Consider the following 19,268-nt stretch of genomic DNA (forward strand, 5'->3'; position numbering starts at 1 on the left):
TTCGACTCCGGAAGCGCCTTCGCCCCCCCCAGCTGGCCGACCCTCGCTCCCACCGGTACCGCCCATCCTTTCCCTGTCTCCACCACCCCCTCTCCCAGCTCCACGTCCTCGAAGTTCGACGTCAAAGGCCGCACCGTTGTCAAAGGGTGCACCATCGTCAAAGGCCGCGCCATCGTCAAAGGCCGGCCCATCCTCAAAGGCTAAGCCATTGTCAAAGGCTAAGCCATCCTCCAAGGCTGGGCCATCCGGGAATGGACACTCATCGGAGTTGTCTGATCCCTCGGACAGCGACGAGGTTGAAATTGTGGAGGAGGAGGATGTTGAGATCGTGGCGTCCACGCTGCCCGCGTCAAACATAGCCACAAAGACAAGGGCTGGACGAAAGCGAAAGGCGGAAACGACTCTGGCTGAAGCATCGCGCTCGCCCAAAAAATCCAAGGCCCAAAAAAAGTAGTGTATTTCAATTCTTTGTAACTTTTTTTTGGTCTCCTTTTTTGCCTGTCATATATTACATTGCTCACATCCCTATACAATTTTTTCATCATTTGGACTGTATATAGTTTTTACTCTCATGTGCTCATCTGTTTTATACCTCTCCCAAAAAGTAGCACTTGATGATTTTTAATGAACCCCGCTTTCTGTTTTGATTTTGTGTGAAAACATGTTTGAGAAACATCAAGATAAGAATAAAAAGCATCACATTCAATAGGTATCATGAATCTACTTCAACAGCTAGGCTTTCAAAGTTTTTTTTCTTTGTCTTTTACCTGCTACAGCAAGCAGACTTGCTTCCTGAAGTGCTAAGGCATCCGAAGTCACATTCCTGCGGGCCCGTGTTTCATCCGTATCTGGACTTGTTACTGTCTCCACAAAGGCATCACAAGTCACGTCCCTGCCGGCCCGTGTATTATCTGTGTCTTGGGTTGTTCCTGTTTGGACTCCATCTTCTTCCACTGTGTTAAGTGGATCTGAGTAGGGCTTTGTTCTTTTCCTAGGTTGAATCCTTCTAGTTGGTTTTGGCTTAACTGGGGGGGGTACAGAACTCTCTTCATCGGGTCCGTCCATTTCCGCCGTTCCGACATATGGCTTTGTTCTTTTTCTTGGCATAATCTTTCTAGCTGGCTTGGGAGGCGCCTCCTCAACCTCTGGAGTTGGGCTGGATGATGGATTGACAATTGTTGGGCTGGATCTACTTGGTAGAGAGGGTGGCTCGCTAGATCTTGAAGGTGCGTCGGTAGGAGTCTCATCCGTCTCTGGCGTGACTTCAAATCTGGCAGTAGTGCGTGGCATCGCGGATGCCGGACTACCCCGTCCATTATCAAACTCTGACAGATTGGATGATTCAGAGTCGCTTGAAGATTGGGTTTGAAGTCGTATAGCTTTTTGCCTCAGCCGACGTTTGGTTATGGCTGCAGGAGGTGGAGGTATCGGGTGGGCTTCTAGGCCGTCAAACAAGTTGGACGGATAGAGAGGTTCCATAATGTCATAGCCATTTCCAAAAACCTTTGAGAATTTAAAGGGGATGTCTCCTTGCGCTTGACGGTCCCTCCATAGCTTGAGAATTGCAGAAGTTGACTCCAGGCGGAGCCGGCTCGGATCCGTCACGGGGATTGAACTTGGCCAATACTCTGGATCAATCATTTCTGCAGAACGCCTTTCAAGAGCATCCCAAGGAACACTTGAACCAGGCCTATCCTTGGCTAAAGCTGTATACATAGTTAGCAAGTTTGTTGAGGACATAGACAAATTACACACCATAAACCTTGTTCATGTAAATTCTAATAATTGACTTTTGCGCATAAGCGACTTCTCTCCCAGTTGAGCCATAGATAGGACTAGGTACTATTGGAAATCCATTGCTGCTAAACTTGAGGGATTTTTCATGAAACGATGCATCTGGCAGTGCTGGATTGGCCACACCCTTCTCTATTTCTGAAATGTGGACGAGGTATTGAACAAACGCTCTGCGAAAAGCGGCCAACTCGGATGGAAAGAGTTGCCCAAAGGAAGGAATTCTGACATCGTCGAGTGCTAGATCGCTTGTCTGGGTCCTTCAATGCCCATCAGTCAACATTAATACGGGCCAAATTATTCCGCCGTGAATGCTTACGGCGGAAACTTTATCCGCCGTAGGGTGTTTACGGCGGATAAAGTTTCCGCCGTAAGCATTCACGGCGGAACTTGTTCATGCCGTGTTTAACACTTACATTGAGTATTCGATTTTACCCTCAATATCATAATGCCCCTCAAAGGTAATGGACCTCATACCCATTCTCTGCCACTTAAGTTTCTCCATTTGTCGAAGTATTTTTCTGCCTTGCCTGGCAGCAGTCCTGCAGATGTCAGATTGACGGCGGAAACAAGTTCCACCGACTCACTTTGCCTTCATTGATTTTGAAACACCTTTCTTATTCCATTCCTCGAGGATCTCCATGAACCTGTCCCGCTCCTCCTGAGTCAATCTGGCCTCAACCTGCTTACGTCCTTGTTGATAAAACTTCATCCAATCTTTACTTCCACGAGCAGCATTCCCTGATAGAAGCGCAACCTCGGAGTCAATCTCTGCCGACTTCTCCTCACGGAATACCGTCTGAAAGGTTATACGGGAGTTCAATCCTTCCAATTTTACACCAATTCGATTTGACGCATGGTTTCTAAACCAATTAAAAATTCGCTATTGTGATGGTTTATGTGTGTAACAAAATTTTCAAAGAAACAACGAGCTCACATGCTTCTTCACCTTCCATTCTTTGTGTAGTTGCTTATCTTCCTTCCTAGCACGTCTAGAGTATCTGTGATCCCATGTAGCTTGCAGCTCAGGTATGACAGTGTTCTGTATGTAGTCTGCTTTGGATGACTTTGATGTATCTTTGTAGGGCTGTACATGCTTTTTCAACACGCGCATTTCCTTTGTGGTCCATATATTTGATTCTTCCGGCGGAAAGTCACCCTCCGCCGTCTGTCCGCTTCTGGGTCCGTTGTGGGTTGTGGCATTTGCGGTGGAAGGAAGCGGATCCGCGTCGGGGGATGCAATGGTGGGCATAATTGCAGCGATGTAACAAGTAGCTTATCGATGAGTATCTGTGTGATCTAGTCAAATCTCACGTCATACGGAGATAAAATAAGCTTCCGATCATACTAAATGAATGATGTGATGTCATATTTTTCCCAATCAGGTAATCCCGCTTCATCGTCGGCCACGATGATCAAAGCATGCTGGTCGCTGTCACATACATTGACCTCATGATTTTGCAATAGTTCCCTCTGCACTCAATCAATAAACATGAAATTTTGTAAACATTTAGCGCTTTATATAAAGATAATCTTACAAGGTTTTAAATTCTTGTTAGATGGCTGTAAAGATACAGAAACACAAAATTCAAATTCACGTCTTCTCACCCAAAACTTGTGAAACCCAAAACGGCAGTCATCTCAGAGACCATGAGAGGTATTCAAATGCATAATTTTTTTCAAAAAATATAATGATCCCAGTGAGCTCATTTTGACACATTTTCTAGTATATTGAGAATATCTCCTTAAATACGAGGATTCACATTCTACAAAAAATGTCATTCGGTAGCTATTAAAAATATCTTTCATATGATATACGCCGGAGGAATGAGGGGCCAGCCAGTGAAAAGATATTTCAAAAACACTCCAAAGTGTGGTTCTGAAAGGGTCGTTCTGCATCATATTGTACATTTATGATGGGATCACGTCCATTTTGTGCATCTCTGGATTAAGTTTTGTTCATAACATTTCACTCACTCATCCAAATATGCTGCAAGATAGATCATATGAAAGCTATTTTTCTCCTCTTTAAAACGGCATAATTGAGGGAAATTTATCTACAGAAATAAACATGTTATACTACATTTAGATCTGCGCTCACAGGCTGTCAGACTCTTTGTTTCCAACATCCATGGGCTTCAAGAAAGTACCTGATAGGGGATCGGATGAGGAGTTTCCCAATGTTCGGGAGGCCTCCTGGTCTAGTGGGGCCAAGAAACGAAAGAGAGGGCGGCCGAGGATCCACAAACTTCCTGCAGAATCATCATCAACAAACCTCCCTCAAACAACGACTTACTCTTTCCAAAACCATGAACACAACATTCTGGAAGAAGAAATACCTCATTATCCGGGAGATCTAACTGATCAGCAGGTACTTGATAACCTGAGACAGCTAGATGACGACAGAACGGGAGGAAAGGTATGTTTTAACATGTTTTCAGTAGAATGATCAGGATGACTTTACCTATCCAGTCTCAAAATGATTACCTGAGGGAATGGCTCCCGAAACGAGAGGTGTATCTTGGAACAATGATTGGAGGAGAAGCCCCGGATCCGGATCTGAATGGACGGTGTCAGCAATGTCAAGGAATGTCTGGAGTGTGGAGATGTTGCCAATGCTTTGGCTCTAGAATTTTGTGTTCTGAATGCCTGCGAAGAAACCATCAATTTACACATTTCCACCGCGTTGAGAAGTGGACGGGTCTATATTTCCGTCCGGGAGCTCTGTGGGAAGTGGGTGTCAAGTTGTATTTGGGTCATAATGGGAAGCGGTGTCCTTATCCCACGGATCCGAGCCATCTAGGATGCGACGGCGGAAACAATTCATCCGGGAGTCATGGGCACGGCGGAAACAATTCGCCCATCTTTGAGGATGAACACGGATTGGACCTGGATCCGCTTCCTGCGAGCAATGACCAAGAATCCTTTACGGCTCAGCTTCTGGCGGACCCGGAGGTACCCCATTTGGTTGAGCTGGACGATGGAGACGATGAAGATGATGATCTATTCGAGGAAGTCGATACAACCTATCTGGACCAACCTCGTCCAAAGGCAGCAGACAACAATGGAATTCCTTTCAAGGCAATTGTGCACACCTCCGGAGTCCATTATCTGCCCGTGCGAACATGCACATGCCGGTCCGTCCGCCTTCCGTCTATCGATTTACAGTATCTGGAGATGGGATTATTTGCAGCCAGCTTTGAAAACGTTCAAACTGTGTTCACAGTTGAGGTCCTTGAGGACTTTCGGATGGACAACCTCGAGTGCAAAACGTCGGCTTATCAGTATTACCAAAAGTTGCGAAGACTGACTTCGCCAGCGTTTCCAAAAAAGGTGCTGAACCGCTATCGTGAATTGAGAAGGCTTAGTAGAGAATACAGGGACCTTGTCCTGAGACGACAATATGGAGAAGGGCATACAAGAGAAGCGGTGGTCCCTTACTATCATCATTGCCATGATTCATCACCAGAGAGGATGGGTATTAATGTATCTGATCCAATTGACGGCGGATCTGATAGTCCGTCTCAAGAAGTCGGAATGTCAACGGACCCGTCTCTGGGACACGGCGGATTAGATGGTCCGCCTGCACCACAAATGACGCGGACCGAGGATCATCCCAAAGTTGAAGATAGGAGAGGGAAGTTGGCCTTATTCTGCCCCGCCTGTCCACAGCCTGGAATAAACCTACCTGATACCTGGATTGATGATGCTGACAGGCAAGTTTTAGTTATTCTTCAAGGGTGACTGCAATTAACAGCAAATAGCAATCTGTACATACGTAGTTATGTTGCAGATGGTAATTTCAAAGCAGATCACCTCAATCAGAAAAACGAGGGAGACTATGTTTGGTTGAGCGTTGGAGAAGGATACATGACTGCTCCGGGCCCATACAAGGAGCACATCAAGGAAGCAATTTCTCTTGCTCCACGTTATAAACGGGTGCGTTATCTACCATGATTTATCTTTCACGGCGGATGCTTACGTTCCGTGTCACAATCTTCCACGGCGGATGCTTCCCTTCCGTGTCAAAAAAATCTTCCACGGCGGATGGCTTATCCTCCGTGTAAAAAAATATCAGGAACAAACATGTCATAACTACCACGCCCAGAAAGCTGAAAACAGAGTCAGCCCGGGTAAGAGAGTACGTGGAATTGGGGCACACGCTTGCGCTAGGCACGGATGCTTCTGTCCATCCAGCGTTGTCGATTTTGACAAAGGCGAAAAGCAGATGCACATGGATTGGTCTTTGACTCAGGCCAGGGAAACTACCAACACACAGGGAATCACAAAACATTTGGAAATCTACGATATAAACTGTCAATATTGCGTTAACTTGGCAAGGCGTCTCTCAGAGTCCACAAAAATGCATTGGCCACCTTCTGTTAAAATGATTTTTGCAATTGGTTTATTTCACGTCCACGGGCACAAGACGGAATGTCTTTACAACTACGCATCCACCTATGTCCCGGGTGTGGGAATCATTGACGGAGAAATCCTGGAGCCGTTGTGGTCCGTGTTAAATGACACATCCCGGAGTACACGTTCCGCTACCACTGCCCATCGAGCAGAGGTTTTGGACGACCACATGGGGGATTCCAACTGGAAGAAGACCATTAATATGGCTGCAACAATTGCTGCAAAGTTCAAACGGGCACGGGAACAGTCCGGAATCACAGACCGATTTTATAGGGGTATCACGGATCAACAAGATTCCGGGCTCATCAACACTTGGGAAGATGAAATTTCAAAAGCAGAAGCGGACCGAGAACAAGGTGTGGCCGACGCTGTTGGCAAGGTAATGGCAAGCAAAGTGAAAACGGCTGCTGGACGCCAAGAAATTGAATTGCATCTTTCAAATATGGAACTTACATCTAATGGTGCTACTGGAAAGGCAGCATGGATATCATCCGGCTTAAAACTGGAGCAAGCGCAGTACAATTATTTCAATTGCATCCTACAGAATTTAACATGCTTTTAGATTGGAGCTCAGGGACCATGTCAGAAAGCTCGGAAAGCATCCTTCCACCGCGCAGAAACTTGACTTGGTCAATAAACGTCGCTCCATGCGGACCCGCGTTGAAGCCTTCTGTCGATCCGCTATGACCTTCATGGGCGAAGATGTCTTGGAGGATATTCAAGGGGACATCGCTCCCATACTTGACTATGAAGTCAGTGACAACGACGATCCTGATCTTGGAAATGTCAACATTACCCGCGCGGATCCGGAACGACAGCCGCTTCCGTTTCCCTCCGCCGTCAAACAAGATTTCTTTGACGGCCTTGACGCAGGAACAAACCTCATTTTAAAAGGGCTTCGCAAACTTGAACTTCAAATAAGACATGGCCACGCAGAGGACTGTCTGGAAGCGGTCCGGTCAGCCTTGATCCAGCTTTCTTGGCAGTATAAATATCAGGTTCGGACCGCCGACTCCGTCTATATGGGGACTCGTGCTTGGGATGGCGTCAAGCTTTTGAATGCTTCCTGGAAATTGCACCGGCGACTCTACAACACAAACCGTCAGAAGATGATCTATTTATCTGCTGGCGTGCGAGACGAGGATAATATTCGGAAACAATATCCCATTCTGCAAGTCCATGATTGCAAGCATAGTAATGCCGTGTCGGATCCGAACATTCGCGGAGGAAGCTCGGACCGTCTAAGTTGGATTTGGAGATCCCGTCAGGGCCTGGACAATGATAATCAATTATACGTTAATGAGTGTGAGTACTGCTATTTGTATTTCTAATTTTTTTCTCAAGGGCTTCTTAGTCTTTAGGCTAAACTGGCTCCGCGCGCGAGCTCAGAGGAATAGATGGCAAGAGGAGCTGGCCTTGACAAAAAAGGAAATGGAATGGACTGTCAGATTTTATGTGTATATGGCAAAGACATGGCGTGCACGGCATGATTTTGTTCCTGACAGGTTAGTTGGTCACAGGGCAAATGCTCAAAAGCAGATTGCCATGTGGAATGATCTGGGGCGGGCCGCGGATAAGGTCTTCCGTCAAATTAACCCGGAGTATCCGTCCGTGTGGAGATTTATAATTACAGATTAACCAGTTCTTTGAACATTCTTGTTGTATCCCATCTCGTTGAATTCATGCACTTACCGCGGCTTTTTAAACCTCCTGTCGAGGACGAACATCATCTCCTTACCTATGATGAGCGACGTGCTCTGGCCAAAGTTCATGTCCATATTTGTGGTGCACGGATCCGTGCCGGATACCGTTTGTTCATTGCAAACGGAGACTCTGTTTCCTCCGTGCGTCGCCAAAAATGGATGTATTTGCTCGACCTGGAGGTGGTAAGACAGTAATTTTGAACGATTATATCTTGTATTGAGAACTGGTCGTCAGGCTATACTGCTGAGAGTACTCGGATACTGCTATGTCAATGGATTCCAAGTCGATATTCCATTTTTTATATCAGAAATTCTCAATCAGAGCGTACATGCCGTTTTGAACCGAACTCCCCACCATCGAGCTGTTCTATTTGAATCTCTAAATCAAAGCTGGTCAGCATGGGAAGATGATGAAATTTTAAATCAGACCAAGAGCTGGGGATATTGGTGGAGGGACGGATTTGCTGAAGGCGATGAGTGGCAAGTTGCCTTTGTTACCGTTGAATCGCAAGCAAGAGAATTTTGGAACAAGGTATGTTTTTTTATTGCTGTGGATTATATCTGATTTGCGTCCTTCCCACCAGGTGGTTCTGCCTGAATACCAACAAGAGGTACTCCGGCTAAATAATCAGAGGAAAGAAGCTAAGGAGGGCGCAAGTTCATCTACCTCTGGGCCTCCAAGAAATCAGGAAAACAATCCCAAGGGCAAGGGAAAGGCGGCTGAACGGACATCCGTCCCCACCTCGGGGAAGCACGGATCCGCGTTGACGGGAAAGCACGGCTCCGCGTTTTCACCGCCCACGGGGAAACCCAATCCGCCGACCCGTGTTGCAAACACGCGGGATGAAACATCCCCAATTGCAATTTCTGACCACAGACCGCCCTACTGTCCCCGCTGCGGTCAGCCTATCCTAACGGGCGTAATGAGGGAGTTGGCTCACCTGCGCCGGAATGTGGCGGACAAAATGAAAAATGCCCATAAAGCAGTGACTACTTCTTCGGCCGCCTTGGGCAGATATTCTGTATTGGAGAAGATGTGGATTGACTCTAAGGAGCACCCGTTCTCTAACGGCAAGGGGCTTTCAGCCAAATACAAATTTCAGCATCCCGTTCACCCTTCTCCTGACAGTTGGGGCGCTATAACGGCTCAAGCCCGGTCCTTCGAGGTCTCAAAGCTCAAAGTCGCTTCATTTTACATCAACGACATTTTTTATTCTTTTATTGCCGTCAAGGAACTACCTTTTCATCCACTCTAGTATCATTCGCCACCCTCCAACACTGCAAATATTCATCTCCCAACAGATACTCTGCCTACTCCCGGTTCCGTCAGCCCTCCGTCAAATGCACACACCAGCAATGCCTTCCTTTTTAACGCAAGGTCAAGACCTGTTTTCCCGGGAGAAGAGGATGATATTGATAGAACGTCCGATACCACTGAATCCTCTACACCAGCTACGTTTTTAGAGCATCTCGCACAGGACTTTGAAGAGGAGGCGGATGAGGAGTCTTCCGCCGGTGATACGACGGAGGAGTCAGATGCTTCCGGTAACTCGGAAGAGCTTAGCGAGGACGTGTCGGAAACACCCTGGGATGAGGAATCTTAGTTGCCCACCTCTCGCACAGGACATCGAAGAGGAGGCGGATGATGCCTTTTCCGCCGGTAATACGACGGCGGAGTCCGATGATTCCGGTAACCTTGGAAGAGCTCAGCGCGGGCGCGTCGGAAACACCCTGGGACAGAGAATTCTGGTTGTTCTGTAGCTTTCGTACCGTTTTGTTTTGGAAATATAAAAAAATCTTCCCCAAACCCAACTTCCAAGTCAAAAACTGATCATATTTCAAAATCAAAAGTGTTGGTGGCCGGTAAATTTGCAAAAAGATCGTACGTAGTAGACCATCCCGCCTCTTGGACTCCCAGCTCTTTAAATACATTCCTACGCATGTAATAGACTATGACTGCCCTATCTCCCTCGCACACCGCGCCGTGTTGAAGCAACCTGCCAGTAATTGCAACAAGGGTCATGGGATCATACTTGTACCGAAGTCCAAGGCCAGGAAGCTCAAGCCGTCCGTGTTCACCCTTCCCAAGTGGCATCAAAAAATCGTACCATGAGTAGCATGACCCATTATCCCGATGGTACGGTGTATCTCGGTTGCTGATGGCGGTCATGACTCCAAAGGGCGAACTCCATATTGTGAGAATTTGCTTCAATATTTCGGCCTTATGGACGAACTCCGGTTCCGCAGCAAGCCGTTGAAGAAATTTTATTCCCGCCCGGTACTGCTCGGGGTGTATAATGCTCAAGATGGCTCCCAGCAAAGCCGAAGATGTCATCATGTCTCGTATAAACTCCTGTCCAATAGGATTACACAAGTCCAAGGAGACCTCAAGCGGGTTGGACGTCTGAGGAAAATATGAGGCAGTATAATACTTAGCAAACAAGTTTCTCACCTCATGGCCTTGCTGAAACCATGCCGGGGAAAAGTTAAGATTTCCAGGTTGAAGCCAACCTGGCTCATGTCGAAAGTAACTGTCATTGACCCTCCAGCTTGTGGCCAAAGGTGCCGCCTTGTGAATCATTGTTTCAATATCCCGTAATGAATTCCACACACTCTCCTGTTACTCTTTAGAACGCATAATATAGGAATTAATCGGTCCGTTTCTAAAACTCACCACCCTTGTCTCTGACAAAATACCTGGCAGGTACCACACCAATATGTTGCCTGCACTATCGATTACAGTTCCGGGCAGGGTTTGGTACTGTAACGTGGAATGCACCGGAGGAAACTGGTCTTTCAGGCGAGCCTCAACGGCAGAATTCTGACCCGTGCAACGTGCGCTGAGATGGGTCAAATATTCTTCTGCATCCCACGTCGTATATTCTGCCATTCACACATTATTTAATCTCAATTTTCAAAGCTTATTGATTGCATACCTTGATTTTCAAATGCCTGCAAAATCACCTCCACAGCTAGATTGCACTCAAACATGGTCTCAGCACTGAAGTTTTCCCGGATTTGATTAGGCAGTTCTGCATGCCAAAGACGACTAGCTATCTTTGCCTTCATGTAGTTTGAGAGGGATTGGGTTAGCTCAAAGGCATAATCCATACTATCAGGGTATGTGGAAAGGAATTTGCTGCCAGTATAATCTATACACCTTATTACATATATTAACGGTCATCCAATGTACGATTCAAGGCGGATATTTGTCGGAATACAGAAGCGGATGGATGAATGGGTCCGTCTGACAGCACAACACGGGTCAAGCGGATCCGTCTGCTTGCAATACACGGGATGCAAATGGACCCGTCCGGCTCATTTCCGGCCCGTGTTTCTTCCGTGTAGGTAGACGCGCGGATCCCGCAGGCCACCCGGCGGCTCCATTTAGCGCTAAATGGCACGTCATGTACGCTATGATTTGCCAGGCTAAATCACACGTACATCACGCTAATCTCCTAATTAGGTAGCGGGAGTAAATCCACCGTATGTCACGTAATATCCTTATTATTAAATCTTAGGTAATGTACGTTATAAATAAACTGTCTTATGTGGCTTTACTTCCTCAAGCTGCGCCTCGAGAGCCTTCATTCCCGAGACCATGGTTTCAACAACCGCTGCACCTCGCCTGACAGACCCCTCAAGTACGCTGTTGTCCACACGCAGCTGCTCGTTTAAACTCTTGCTCTCTGCAAGGGCGGCCTCCAACCGCGCGATTTTTGAGAGCAAGGCCTGAATCTCGTCGGCTTCGGATGAGAAGTCGACAAAAAGAGGTACATAATGTCCGACCAGAACTTCGTCGGCTTCTGGCTGTCTATACTGTGGGAGAGTATGTGATCAGTAATATGTACTGGCGTTGGTCTAGCCACAATTTACGAGCACGAGGGGAGATTACATACATTTCTGGCATCTGAGTGCGGAATGCCATGGTTCATGGCATTGGTAAGTAGCCATTTGAGGAATACTAGGAGAAATCACGCGCACCAAAGGGAGTGTACTTTATTGAGCACCGATTGGGGCACTCATAGTACCCTCGATCCTCATCCTGCTGCTCCGTCCACCGGGAAATGCAACCAGTACAGAACACATGCCCTGTTGGCGAAGTAGAACCAAAAATCAGCTACGTTGATATTCTAAGTAACAGAGTAAGATTACGTACCGCAGGGCAGTGCTATTGGCTGCCTCTCAGATACTTCAAATGATTGGAGACAAATTACACAGGACATGATATAATACAAAACAAAAATACACTGTGCAAAAGAGGGTATATGAGGGTGCACAGCACCAGAGAATATATGTGTAGGAAATGGTAGGACGAAGAGCTGAAGGGAGAGAACAAATTCAACAAACTGCGAAATTCCAGGGGCACGGTGGGCACCCCGCACATGTGATCGTTGAATCCATCTAGCCCAAATTTACCACAGATGGCACTTTTGCCTGATATGGCATTCGTGGGGAATTGGGGGTGCGTTGTTTGAACTTGTGTGGGTGATGATGTGAACAGTGAAATACAGTGATGCCGATGATACAGTTGGGCGTAGATTGGTTCAACCATTTTTTTATGGATCAATTTGGTTGTATTACAGCAACTCTTGAGTGTTTTATTATTGTGGGGTTTCTCGTGTTAAAAATGCAAATTGAATGCATCCTTGCCCTCTCATTCAAGAGCGAGAATTAAAACCCCCTCCGACTCGAACACTCTATAAGTATTTGACTCATGACCGTTTGAACTATCCCATCAGACCCGTCTTTTACCCTTAGACTCATCCATTGTGATCAGCCACCATTGCATGCGTTAACGCAAATTGACATCACAATAGAAACAGAGACGGTGACAGAGATAGAGATGATGGGCTTATACACAAAATAGATCATACAAAGTGTGTTCAAACGAACTAACTAGTAAGAATGCAAACGAAAAAAAATGAAAGCAAAACTGATATTTGTTCGGTGCGCCTGGCGCTCAAAAGTATTTTACTTCTTTTGCTATTCTTACTCCTTTCACCCTTGGGTTTTGGACCCTTCTTTAATTTGCCCTAGCCTTTCCAGGGGTCGCATATTGGCCCCATTAGTCACTCAAGAAGCTTTTCGTCTAGATTATCAATTGCCCTGCTAGCTACCTTGTCGTACATCTCTACCGTAAGGCTTAGCCACAGTAGGAGAATAAATAGTGAGGGTGAGGGTAGGGGAGGGCTAACCTAGAGGCGTATCGACACCCACAATCGTAATCATACCCAAACCTCCAAACCTCCAAAGTTAAAAAAAATTAAAGATCACAAAAAACACTTAGAGAGAGAACAAAAGAAAGAAATTCATTCCAAAATACATGACATTACCCAAATAACATATAGGGAAGGAGAAGGGGATTCTAATGAGATATCCAATAGCCGATAGCATGAGCAATGAACATCGTGATAATAATGGATGATGGTGGCAGTGAATGAATGTCTGGATATTAATGATGATAATTATGATTGTGACTATGGATGAGGACGAGGATGTGGATGTGGATGGGGATGTGGATGGGGATGTGGATGTGGGTGAAGATGAGGTGACGAACGGAATCTACGTGCATAGCAGAGAGCATTGGCAGTAGCATTGGCAGTAGCGGGTATCAAGTAGCAGTGCAACAAGGAAGCTGAAGTTGAACAAGGAACAAGGACCAAGGAGAGGAATAACACGGATAGAGGAGTGGGTATCATCCCAAGCGGTAAAAAAAGAAAGAAACCAAGAGACTCTCCAATCAACTTTGACCTTAACCGCAAGAATTAAAATCATGATGGAGGTGGAGGACGCGTCGTCGGCGTCCCAGAATCTTGCGGGCTTCCATTTCCACCACCGCCATCGCCGACGTTGCTTTTGCTCTGCCCAGACTCCGGCTCCCCTCGTCCGGCAGACCGCATGAGCCTCTTCAACCGTGCCAGCTCTTCTGATAAATGTCTACCAAAGCAAGGAAAGGAAAAAGAAGAAATTAGTATCGATTTTTATTAATCAACCCAAGAAAGGAATAGTAAAATCCCAGGCCATAAATCAAAAAAGCTAGAAGAACGCAAAAAGAAAAAAAAAACCAACCAAGAAAAAGACGAAAGAAGCGAAGCGAACAAAACATCCAAAATAAAAACAACCAAGAAAAACACTCACTTTGCAACCTTCCTAGCCTCCTCACACGCACTGGATTCCTTATCCACCTCCTCCTTCATCTCCTTGACCCTCTCCATCCAATACTTTTCCACCTCCTTCGCCGACCTTGCGTCCTCCTCCCTCAAACGCCTGACCTCCTCCTCTTCCTGGCTTTGTCCCTTACCCTTCCTCCTAACCTCCTCCTCAAGCTTCCTCGCCATGGCCCCCACCCTCTTGGCCTCTTCACCGACTCTCTCCTCTCTCCTGCCCATCTCCACCCTCAGCCCCTCAACATCCGCACGCCACGTATCCCCCATCCCCTTCACACTTTCCCGTAGGACTGTGTACTCACGCTCTGCTTTTGCTGTGCGCGCAGTGCACTCTGCGAGGGACGATTCGAGTTCGCGGATGGTCTTTTTGGAGGTGGATGTTTCGGATTTGAGTTGGGATTTGAGGGTGGCGGCTTCGGCTTCGGCTTTACGTGCGCGTTCGAGGACCTGTGGGGTGGGTTGTTAGAGGAAAAGAGAAAATATGGATGAGTGAATACAAACAAATTATGTTTGTTTGATCCCCGCACATAGAACAAAACTTAGAAACTAGTACTCACCTCCTGCAACAATCGCTCCTTCCTTGCCACAACATTGTTCAATCCCTCATTCTCCAATCTCAACCTCTCCCTGCCTTCCTTCAAGTCCTCCGTCTGCCTTGTCAGCTGCGCCACACTCCGCTGCGCGAGCCGTAACTGAGCTTTCGTGTTCTCGAGAGCGTTGCGCGCGTTCACGACGCCCGTTTGCAGGTCCGCGAGAACTTTGGTGGTACCCCCTGCCCCGGGTGTCAGCGAGAGCCGTTTGTTGGGGGAGGAAGGTGTGGGTGGCGGGTGTAGACCTGGGGTGAGGGATGCTGAAGACGTGTCTGGCTGCAATGAGGAGGGTGTGTGCCGTGACGAGGATATGGAGATGTTTCCTTCCTCTGCGAGCGCACGCGCATTTCCTGCGTCCAAAGATGCGATGTCAGAGGTGTTCTATGAAGAAAAAAAGGGGAGGCTGAAGCAATAAAGAGAAGACTATCTAGCAGAGTCACGCCAGACCCTATAATCATATTTGAATGGAGGCTGCCTCCCCACCGCGGTGCGGAAAAGGTGGATAAAGACAATTAATATCAGACTATGTTTTGACATACTGTCCAACAAGCAAAAGTACGGGCATCTAGCCCTGCAGGAGTGAAACTCCAGAGACCTTGGATACCCATAGCACTCGGTACTTTAAGTGAAACGGGTGTGCCAGCAAAAGAAACGAAAAATACTGTAGGAGAAGGGTGCTTACCTACAGCTGACACAGGGATCCCTGAATCCAATAATCGTCGCAGTTAAAAAAATAACAACAGGTAAGTTGAAATCGTAAGACAGGGTCTACCAAAGTGTGAAATACGCACGAGATAGCGTCCGCGTGGGACTCGCTGGGCGTTTGGTAGTGTAGGCTGTGGGCGAGGGGATACCTTCGCGAATTCCGCTCTGCACTAAACTTGAGGGGCCGGCATCGTCAGAGGGATCGCTGCGTCGTGGTAGAGGCAGGTTGGACTCGGGTCCTGCGAGACTTAGGAGTACGTCGTGGCTTGACCGGCGCTGAATGCGCGTCGTCGTGCCTGGAGGGGTTGGTGATGCTGGGGTGTACGAGGATGGTCCTGAGCCAGGAGATATAGATGTAGATGAAGAAGATGATGCCATTGCGTTGACGTTAGAGGTAGAGACAAGATCGTCGAGAAGCTCTGGACCGTACGGGCGCGGACCGCTGCGCACAATGTTTTCGAGGTTGTTGAGTTGTGCTTGTTGTTGCCGGATGTTGTGTTTGAGTGTTGACATGTGGTTCCGCACCGAGACTAGAATCCCATTCCGTCAGTCAATCTTCAAACTCAATTTAAACGCAAGATATCAAAAGTTAAAAGGTTGAACATCGATATTGATATCCAGAAAGAGCATGCCAACGTACCTGGGTCGTCGAGAGAAAACGACGGGCTGTGTGTGCGCAAAGAGGAGCGTGAAGATGGCCTGGATACAGACCGCTCGCGCGCTGTCTTGAACGGCGAGAGCGCTCCCTCCGATGTGGTGTAGGCGTTCTGCGTTGCTTGACTTGAGTTAGCTGCTTTCGTCGGACTCGAAGGCATTCACTGGCTAATACAAGCGTTTGTTGTTGATGGGTGTTGACAGCGATGTAAACCCCGCTTGAGTAGTAAATCTAAAGTTTGTAAGAAAAATTAGGGAATGCGTAGCTTGTAGTTGTAACTCTATAGTCCAGACTGTCCAGGTGGGGAGTAGCAGCGGTCAACTTATCACTGCTCCGCTGCTCCAGGCGGCGCACCAGCTTTGATCATGTTTGCTTACATGGTCACATGGTGTAATTTAGGTCTCATCGGTTGACTCATTTCGCTTCTTTGTTTCTTCCCGCCACTCATCCGCGACGACGACACATATCCTCCACTTCATCATCTCAAGGGTACCTGCGAAACCTGAAAAATGCCTCTCCAATGCTCGATCTGCCTCTTTGCGTTCAGAGAGCCTGTGTCTCTTCCATGCGGTAAGACGAGATTGTGGCATTCAGTGCAACAACTACATGGCCCGTGTTTTGACCTTTTTCTGATCCGCAGGCCACATCTACTGCAAAATCTGCCTTACGGATCATGTTAATGTGCCTACGAATAAAGGGATGACCTCGACGTGCCCAGAGTGTCGCAAGCCCTTCCATCTCAGTAAGCCGTGCCCCAGACCCCCCGCTCTATCCTCACCTTTTTGATCCCATCGATAGCTGTTCCGGATGTACGTACTCTTACCCAATTTCTTCTCACCCTAGACTGATTCCCCTTTGGTTATCAGGTAACATACCTGCCCGAGAAATACCGCCCGTTCATCGCACATGCCATTCGCCGCGTCTACATCGACACCGCGCCGACAGAAGCCGAAGCCGACGTTGCATTGCTCACTGAAAAAGTCGCCGAGCTCTCAAGGCAGGTAGTCAAGCTCCAAGGCAAGCTCACGCGCCAGGCGAAGATCGAGGCAATGCTCGATGAGTGCGAGTGTCTGAGAATCAAATATATGTATGGGGAAATTGACCGTCTGTAAACTGTGATTTGCTAGCCGACGATCTGTAGCGCTATGTACCTTCCTAGCCCGGTAGGGTCCCTGTTTAGGTAACTGCCTCACATGACTATGTATAGCATTTGGTAGCGCTATATAGCGACTCATAATGGAGTCAGTAGACCTTATAGGAATGCTGTAAAGCAGTAAGTAGTATGATATATAATTCTCTGTAGTACTACAGAAGGCATCACTTCATTGTCTGTAGAGGTCAATATCAAGCTTTATGGCACTGTGTAGCATAGCGCAGTTAGCTATAGAACACTATAGTGCTTGGTTGAAATAGGTAATTGGTAGCATTTATTCCAATGATAGGCTTGCCCCATCAACTAAATAGGCAGTAGATTACAATGCTATGTAAACCAATACAATAAAATTTTGGTCTTACAAATCCACCCAATTTTGGGGGCCCGGTTTACATTGTCAAGCAATATCTTTATTAACTTTACAATATCCAAACAATTATTTGTTCTACCCTGCAAATTCAAGTCAGAATTTTTGTATGTTTACGACAAGTCCGGTTGACCGGCCATTACATAACCGGTCAACATAGGGGCCGTATGTCTTGGCCCGGCGCGTGTGTTTAATATAACATACAATCGCTCATTTGAAGTTCCAAACACAGTAAGCGTCATATTTCTATATGTATACATGTAATAAAAAGACTAATCTATTAAAAAACCGTCAATATCGAGGTCATCGTCGACGATGATGACCAAAACGGGCGTGGAAAAGCGCACCGCAGTTGTCAACGACAGCGGCGCGCTTCTTTTTTTCAACACCACCACCACCACCACCACCAACACCACCAAACCCGCCACAGCGTGCCAGGGCATCACCACCGCATTCTAAAGGCATCAGCAGAGTTAACAGAAGAGTACATATGGATGAGCAAGGTGAGTCTTCAATATTCAAAGTAAATACTCACTGTTTATTTTTTTTGCACTCCAAGGAGTACAATTCGGTCTCGCGATCGATCGCGACGGCCTCAGGCTCAACGTCGCCATTGATGGCCACAACGGGCACACCAAAATCAGCGTCAACGTCGATACCAACAACAAGGTCAAAATTGTTTTCAGCGTCGAAGAGCCCGCGAACAGGCGAGTCGACACCAACCCTGTCGCTTTGACCAACGGCCAAATTCGAGAGCGGGAGGGAACAGGTCAACAGGTAGTTGATGTTGCAAATTGTATTGAAGACTTGGGGACCGTAGAAGGCGGCAACGTCAAGATGCGCGATGGGGAGGGGGATGATCAGGACGTTGAGATGATGGAATAAAGGGCCCGTTCAACAGGCACTCTGAGTTTACCGTGACTATATGGCGCGCGTGTACAATGAAATCTCGTTTTATTTTTCAAAATACATCCATGTGAGATTTGTATACCCCTCCCTCCCCATATCAACGCCTCTTATTAGGGTTTCTCCAGTTTCCCCTCTTTATCTTCACAGAATTATCTTATCCTTTCATTATCTTATCAATTACCTGATTAGATAGTTTATTTCTTTCATCACAGCCTTCTTGCTCCACTTCTTTCTAGTAAATTCTATATGATTCCTAGTCTTACTCATTCTTTTTCTATATAATGTCACTTTTATTCTTTAACCTTCCTTTATGATGTAATATAGGGAATATTTTAGAATAGCTGTAGAGTATAAATACTGGACTTGTAGGTAGCTGTAGCTTCAGCTTCAATCTCTTAGGATATCCACTATCATTGGTGTGATCTCTTAGAATCATTGAGTCTCTCTCACTTTCTTATTCTCTCTCTGCTCTCTTACTCTCCCTTTGCTCTCTCTCTCTTTCTTTTGCTTGATCTTTGTTGGTGGCCTTGTCACACTGATTATAGTGTTGCCCTGACACCTCTTTGTGTCTGTTTCGACCTCTGTGCATCTGTTTTCCGGTCCTTTTGACATCCCTAGCCACTAGGTGCACTAGCCGTGGTCTCTGCGCATCCGTCCCGTCGACCGCTTCCCCCCCGGCCCCGCACTTTAGACAATCAGAGCTCTGGTGGTCGCCTCTGGAAGGCAATGACATTGCAGGTACGTCAGCACCATTCCTGGGCATTGAAGGACCACTACTCACCCTTGTTCATAGCTCTCTGCTTCCATGC

General features: G+C 47.0%; 7 protein-coding genes across 7 annotated transcripts; 3 read left to right on the top strand and 4 right to left on the bottom strand.

Moving 5' to 3' along the window:
* Positions 1 to 732: 732 nt before the first annotated feature.
* Positions 733 to 3,043, bottom strand: JR316_0007778 (uncharacterized protein; the record flags this gene model as incomplete). Its single annotated transcript, XM_047893502.1, has 5 exons — positions 733 to 1,706; positions 1,756 to 2,051; positions 2,208 to 2,333; positions 2,379 to 2,674; positions 2,729 to 3,043. The coding sequence occupies 5 exons, from the start codon at positions 3,041 to 3,043 to the stop codon at positions 733 to 735; spliced, it is 2,007 nt and encodes a 668-aa protein (XP_047746817.1).
* Positions 3,044 to 3,922: 879 nt separating this feature from the next.
* Positions 3,923 to 9,514, top strand: JR316_0007779 (uncharacterized protein; the record flags this gene model as incomplete). The annotated part of the gene is made up of 10 exons (XM_047893503.1): positions 3,923 to 4,210; positions 4,264 to 5,531; positions 5,574 to 5,730; positions 6,221 to 6,723; positions 6,770 to 7,512; positions 7,562 to 7,820; positions 7,850 to 8,093; positions 8,146 to 8,442; positions 8,495 to 9,091; positions 9,167 to 9,514. The coding sequence occupies 10 exons, from the start codon at positions 3,923 to 3,925 to the stop codon at positions 9,512 to 9,514; spliced, it is 4,704 nt and encodes a 1,567-aa protein (XP_047746818.1).
* A 227-nt stretch (positions 9,515 to 9,741) lies between these two features.
* On the bottom strand, positions 9,742 to 11,021 carry JR316_0007780 (uncharacterized protein; the record flags this gene model as incomplete). Its single annotated transcript, XM_047893504.1, has 4 exons — positions 9,742 to 10,314; positions 10,363 to 10,527; positions 10,585 to 10,793; positions 10,847 to 11,021. 4 exons carry the CDS (start codon positions 11,019 to 11,021, stop codon positions 9,742 to 9,744), a joined length of 1,122 nt encoding a protein of 373 aa, XP_047746819.1.
* A 420-nt stretch (positions 11,022 to 11,441) lies between these two features.
* JR316_0007781 (uncharacterized protein) lies at positions 11,442 to 11,838 on the bottom strand (the record flags this gene model as incomplete). The annotated part of the gene is made up of 2 exons (XM_047893505.1): positions 11,442 to 11,724; positions 11,810 to 11,838. 2 exons carry the CDS (start codon positions 11,836 to 11,838, stop codon positions 11,442 to 11,444), a joined length of 312 nt encoding a protein of 103 aa, XP_047746820.1.
* Positions 11,839 to 13,684: 1,846 nt separating this feature from the next.
* On the bottom strand, positions 13,685 to 16,190 carry JR316_0007782 (uncharacterized protein; the record flags this gene model as incomplete). Its single annotated transcript, XM_047893506.1, has 6 exons — positions 13,685 to 13,850; positions 14,052 to 14,527; positions 14,638 to 15,020; positions 15,353 to 15,373; positions 15,462 to 15,905; positions 16,016 to 16,190. 6 exons carry the CDS (start codon positions 16,188 to 16,190, stop codon positions 13,685 to 13,687), a joined length of 1,665 nt encoding a protein of 554 aa, XP_047746821.1.
* Positions 16,191 to 16,539: 349 nt separating this feature from the next.
* On the top strand, positions 16,540 to 17,142 carry JR316_0007783 (E3 ubiquitin-protein ligase TRIM38; the record flags this gene model as incomplete). The annotated part of the gene is made up of 4 exons (XM_047893507.1): positions 16,540 to 16,600; positions 16,671 to 16,772; positions 16,829 to 16,839; positions 16,897 to 17,142. 4 exons carry the CDS (start codon positions 16,540 to 16,542, stop codon positions 17,140 to 17,142), a joined length of 420 nt encoding a protein of 139 aa, XP_047746822.1.
* An 898-nt stretch (positions 17,143 to 18,040) lies between these two features.
* On the top strand, positions 18,041 to 18,435 carry JR316_0007784 (uncharacterized protein; the record flags this gene model as incomplete). The annotated part of the gene is made up of 2 exons (XM_047893508.1): positions 18,041 to 18,053; positions 18,110 to 18,435. 2 exons carry the CDS (start codon positions 18,041 to 18,043, stop codon positions 18,433 to 18,435), a joined length of 339 nt encoding a protein of 112 aa, XP_047746823.1.
* Positions 18,436 to 19,268: the final 833 nt, after the last annotated feature.

The sequence above is a fragment of the Psilocybe cubensis genome, chromosome 7 (assembly GCF_017499595.1).
Source record: "Psilocybe cubensis strain MGC-MH-2018 chromosome 7, whole genome shotgun sequence".
NCBI classification, from domain to species: Eukaryota; Fungi; Basidiomycota; class Agaricomycetes; order Agaricales; family Agrocybaceae; genus Psilocybe; species Psilocybe cubensis.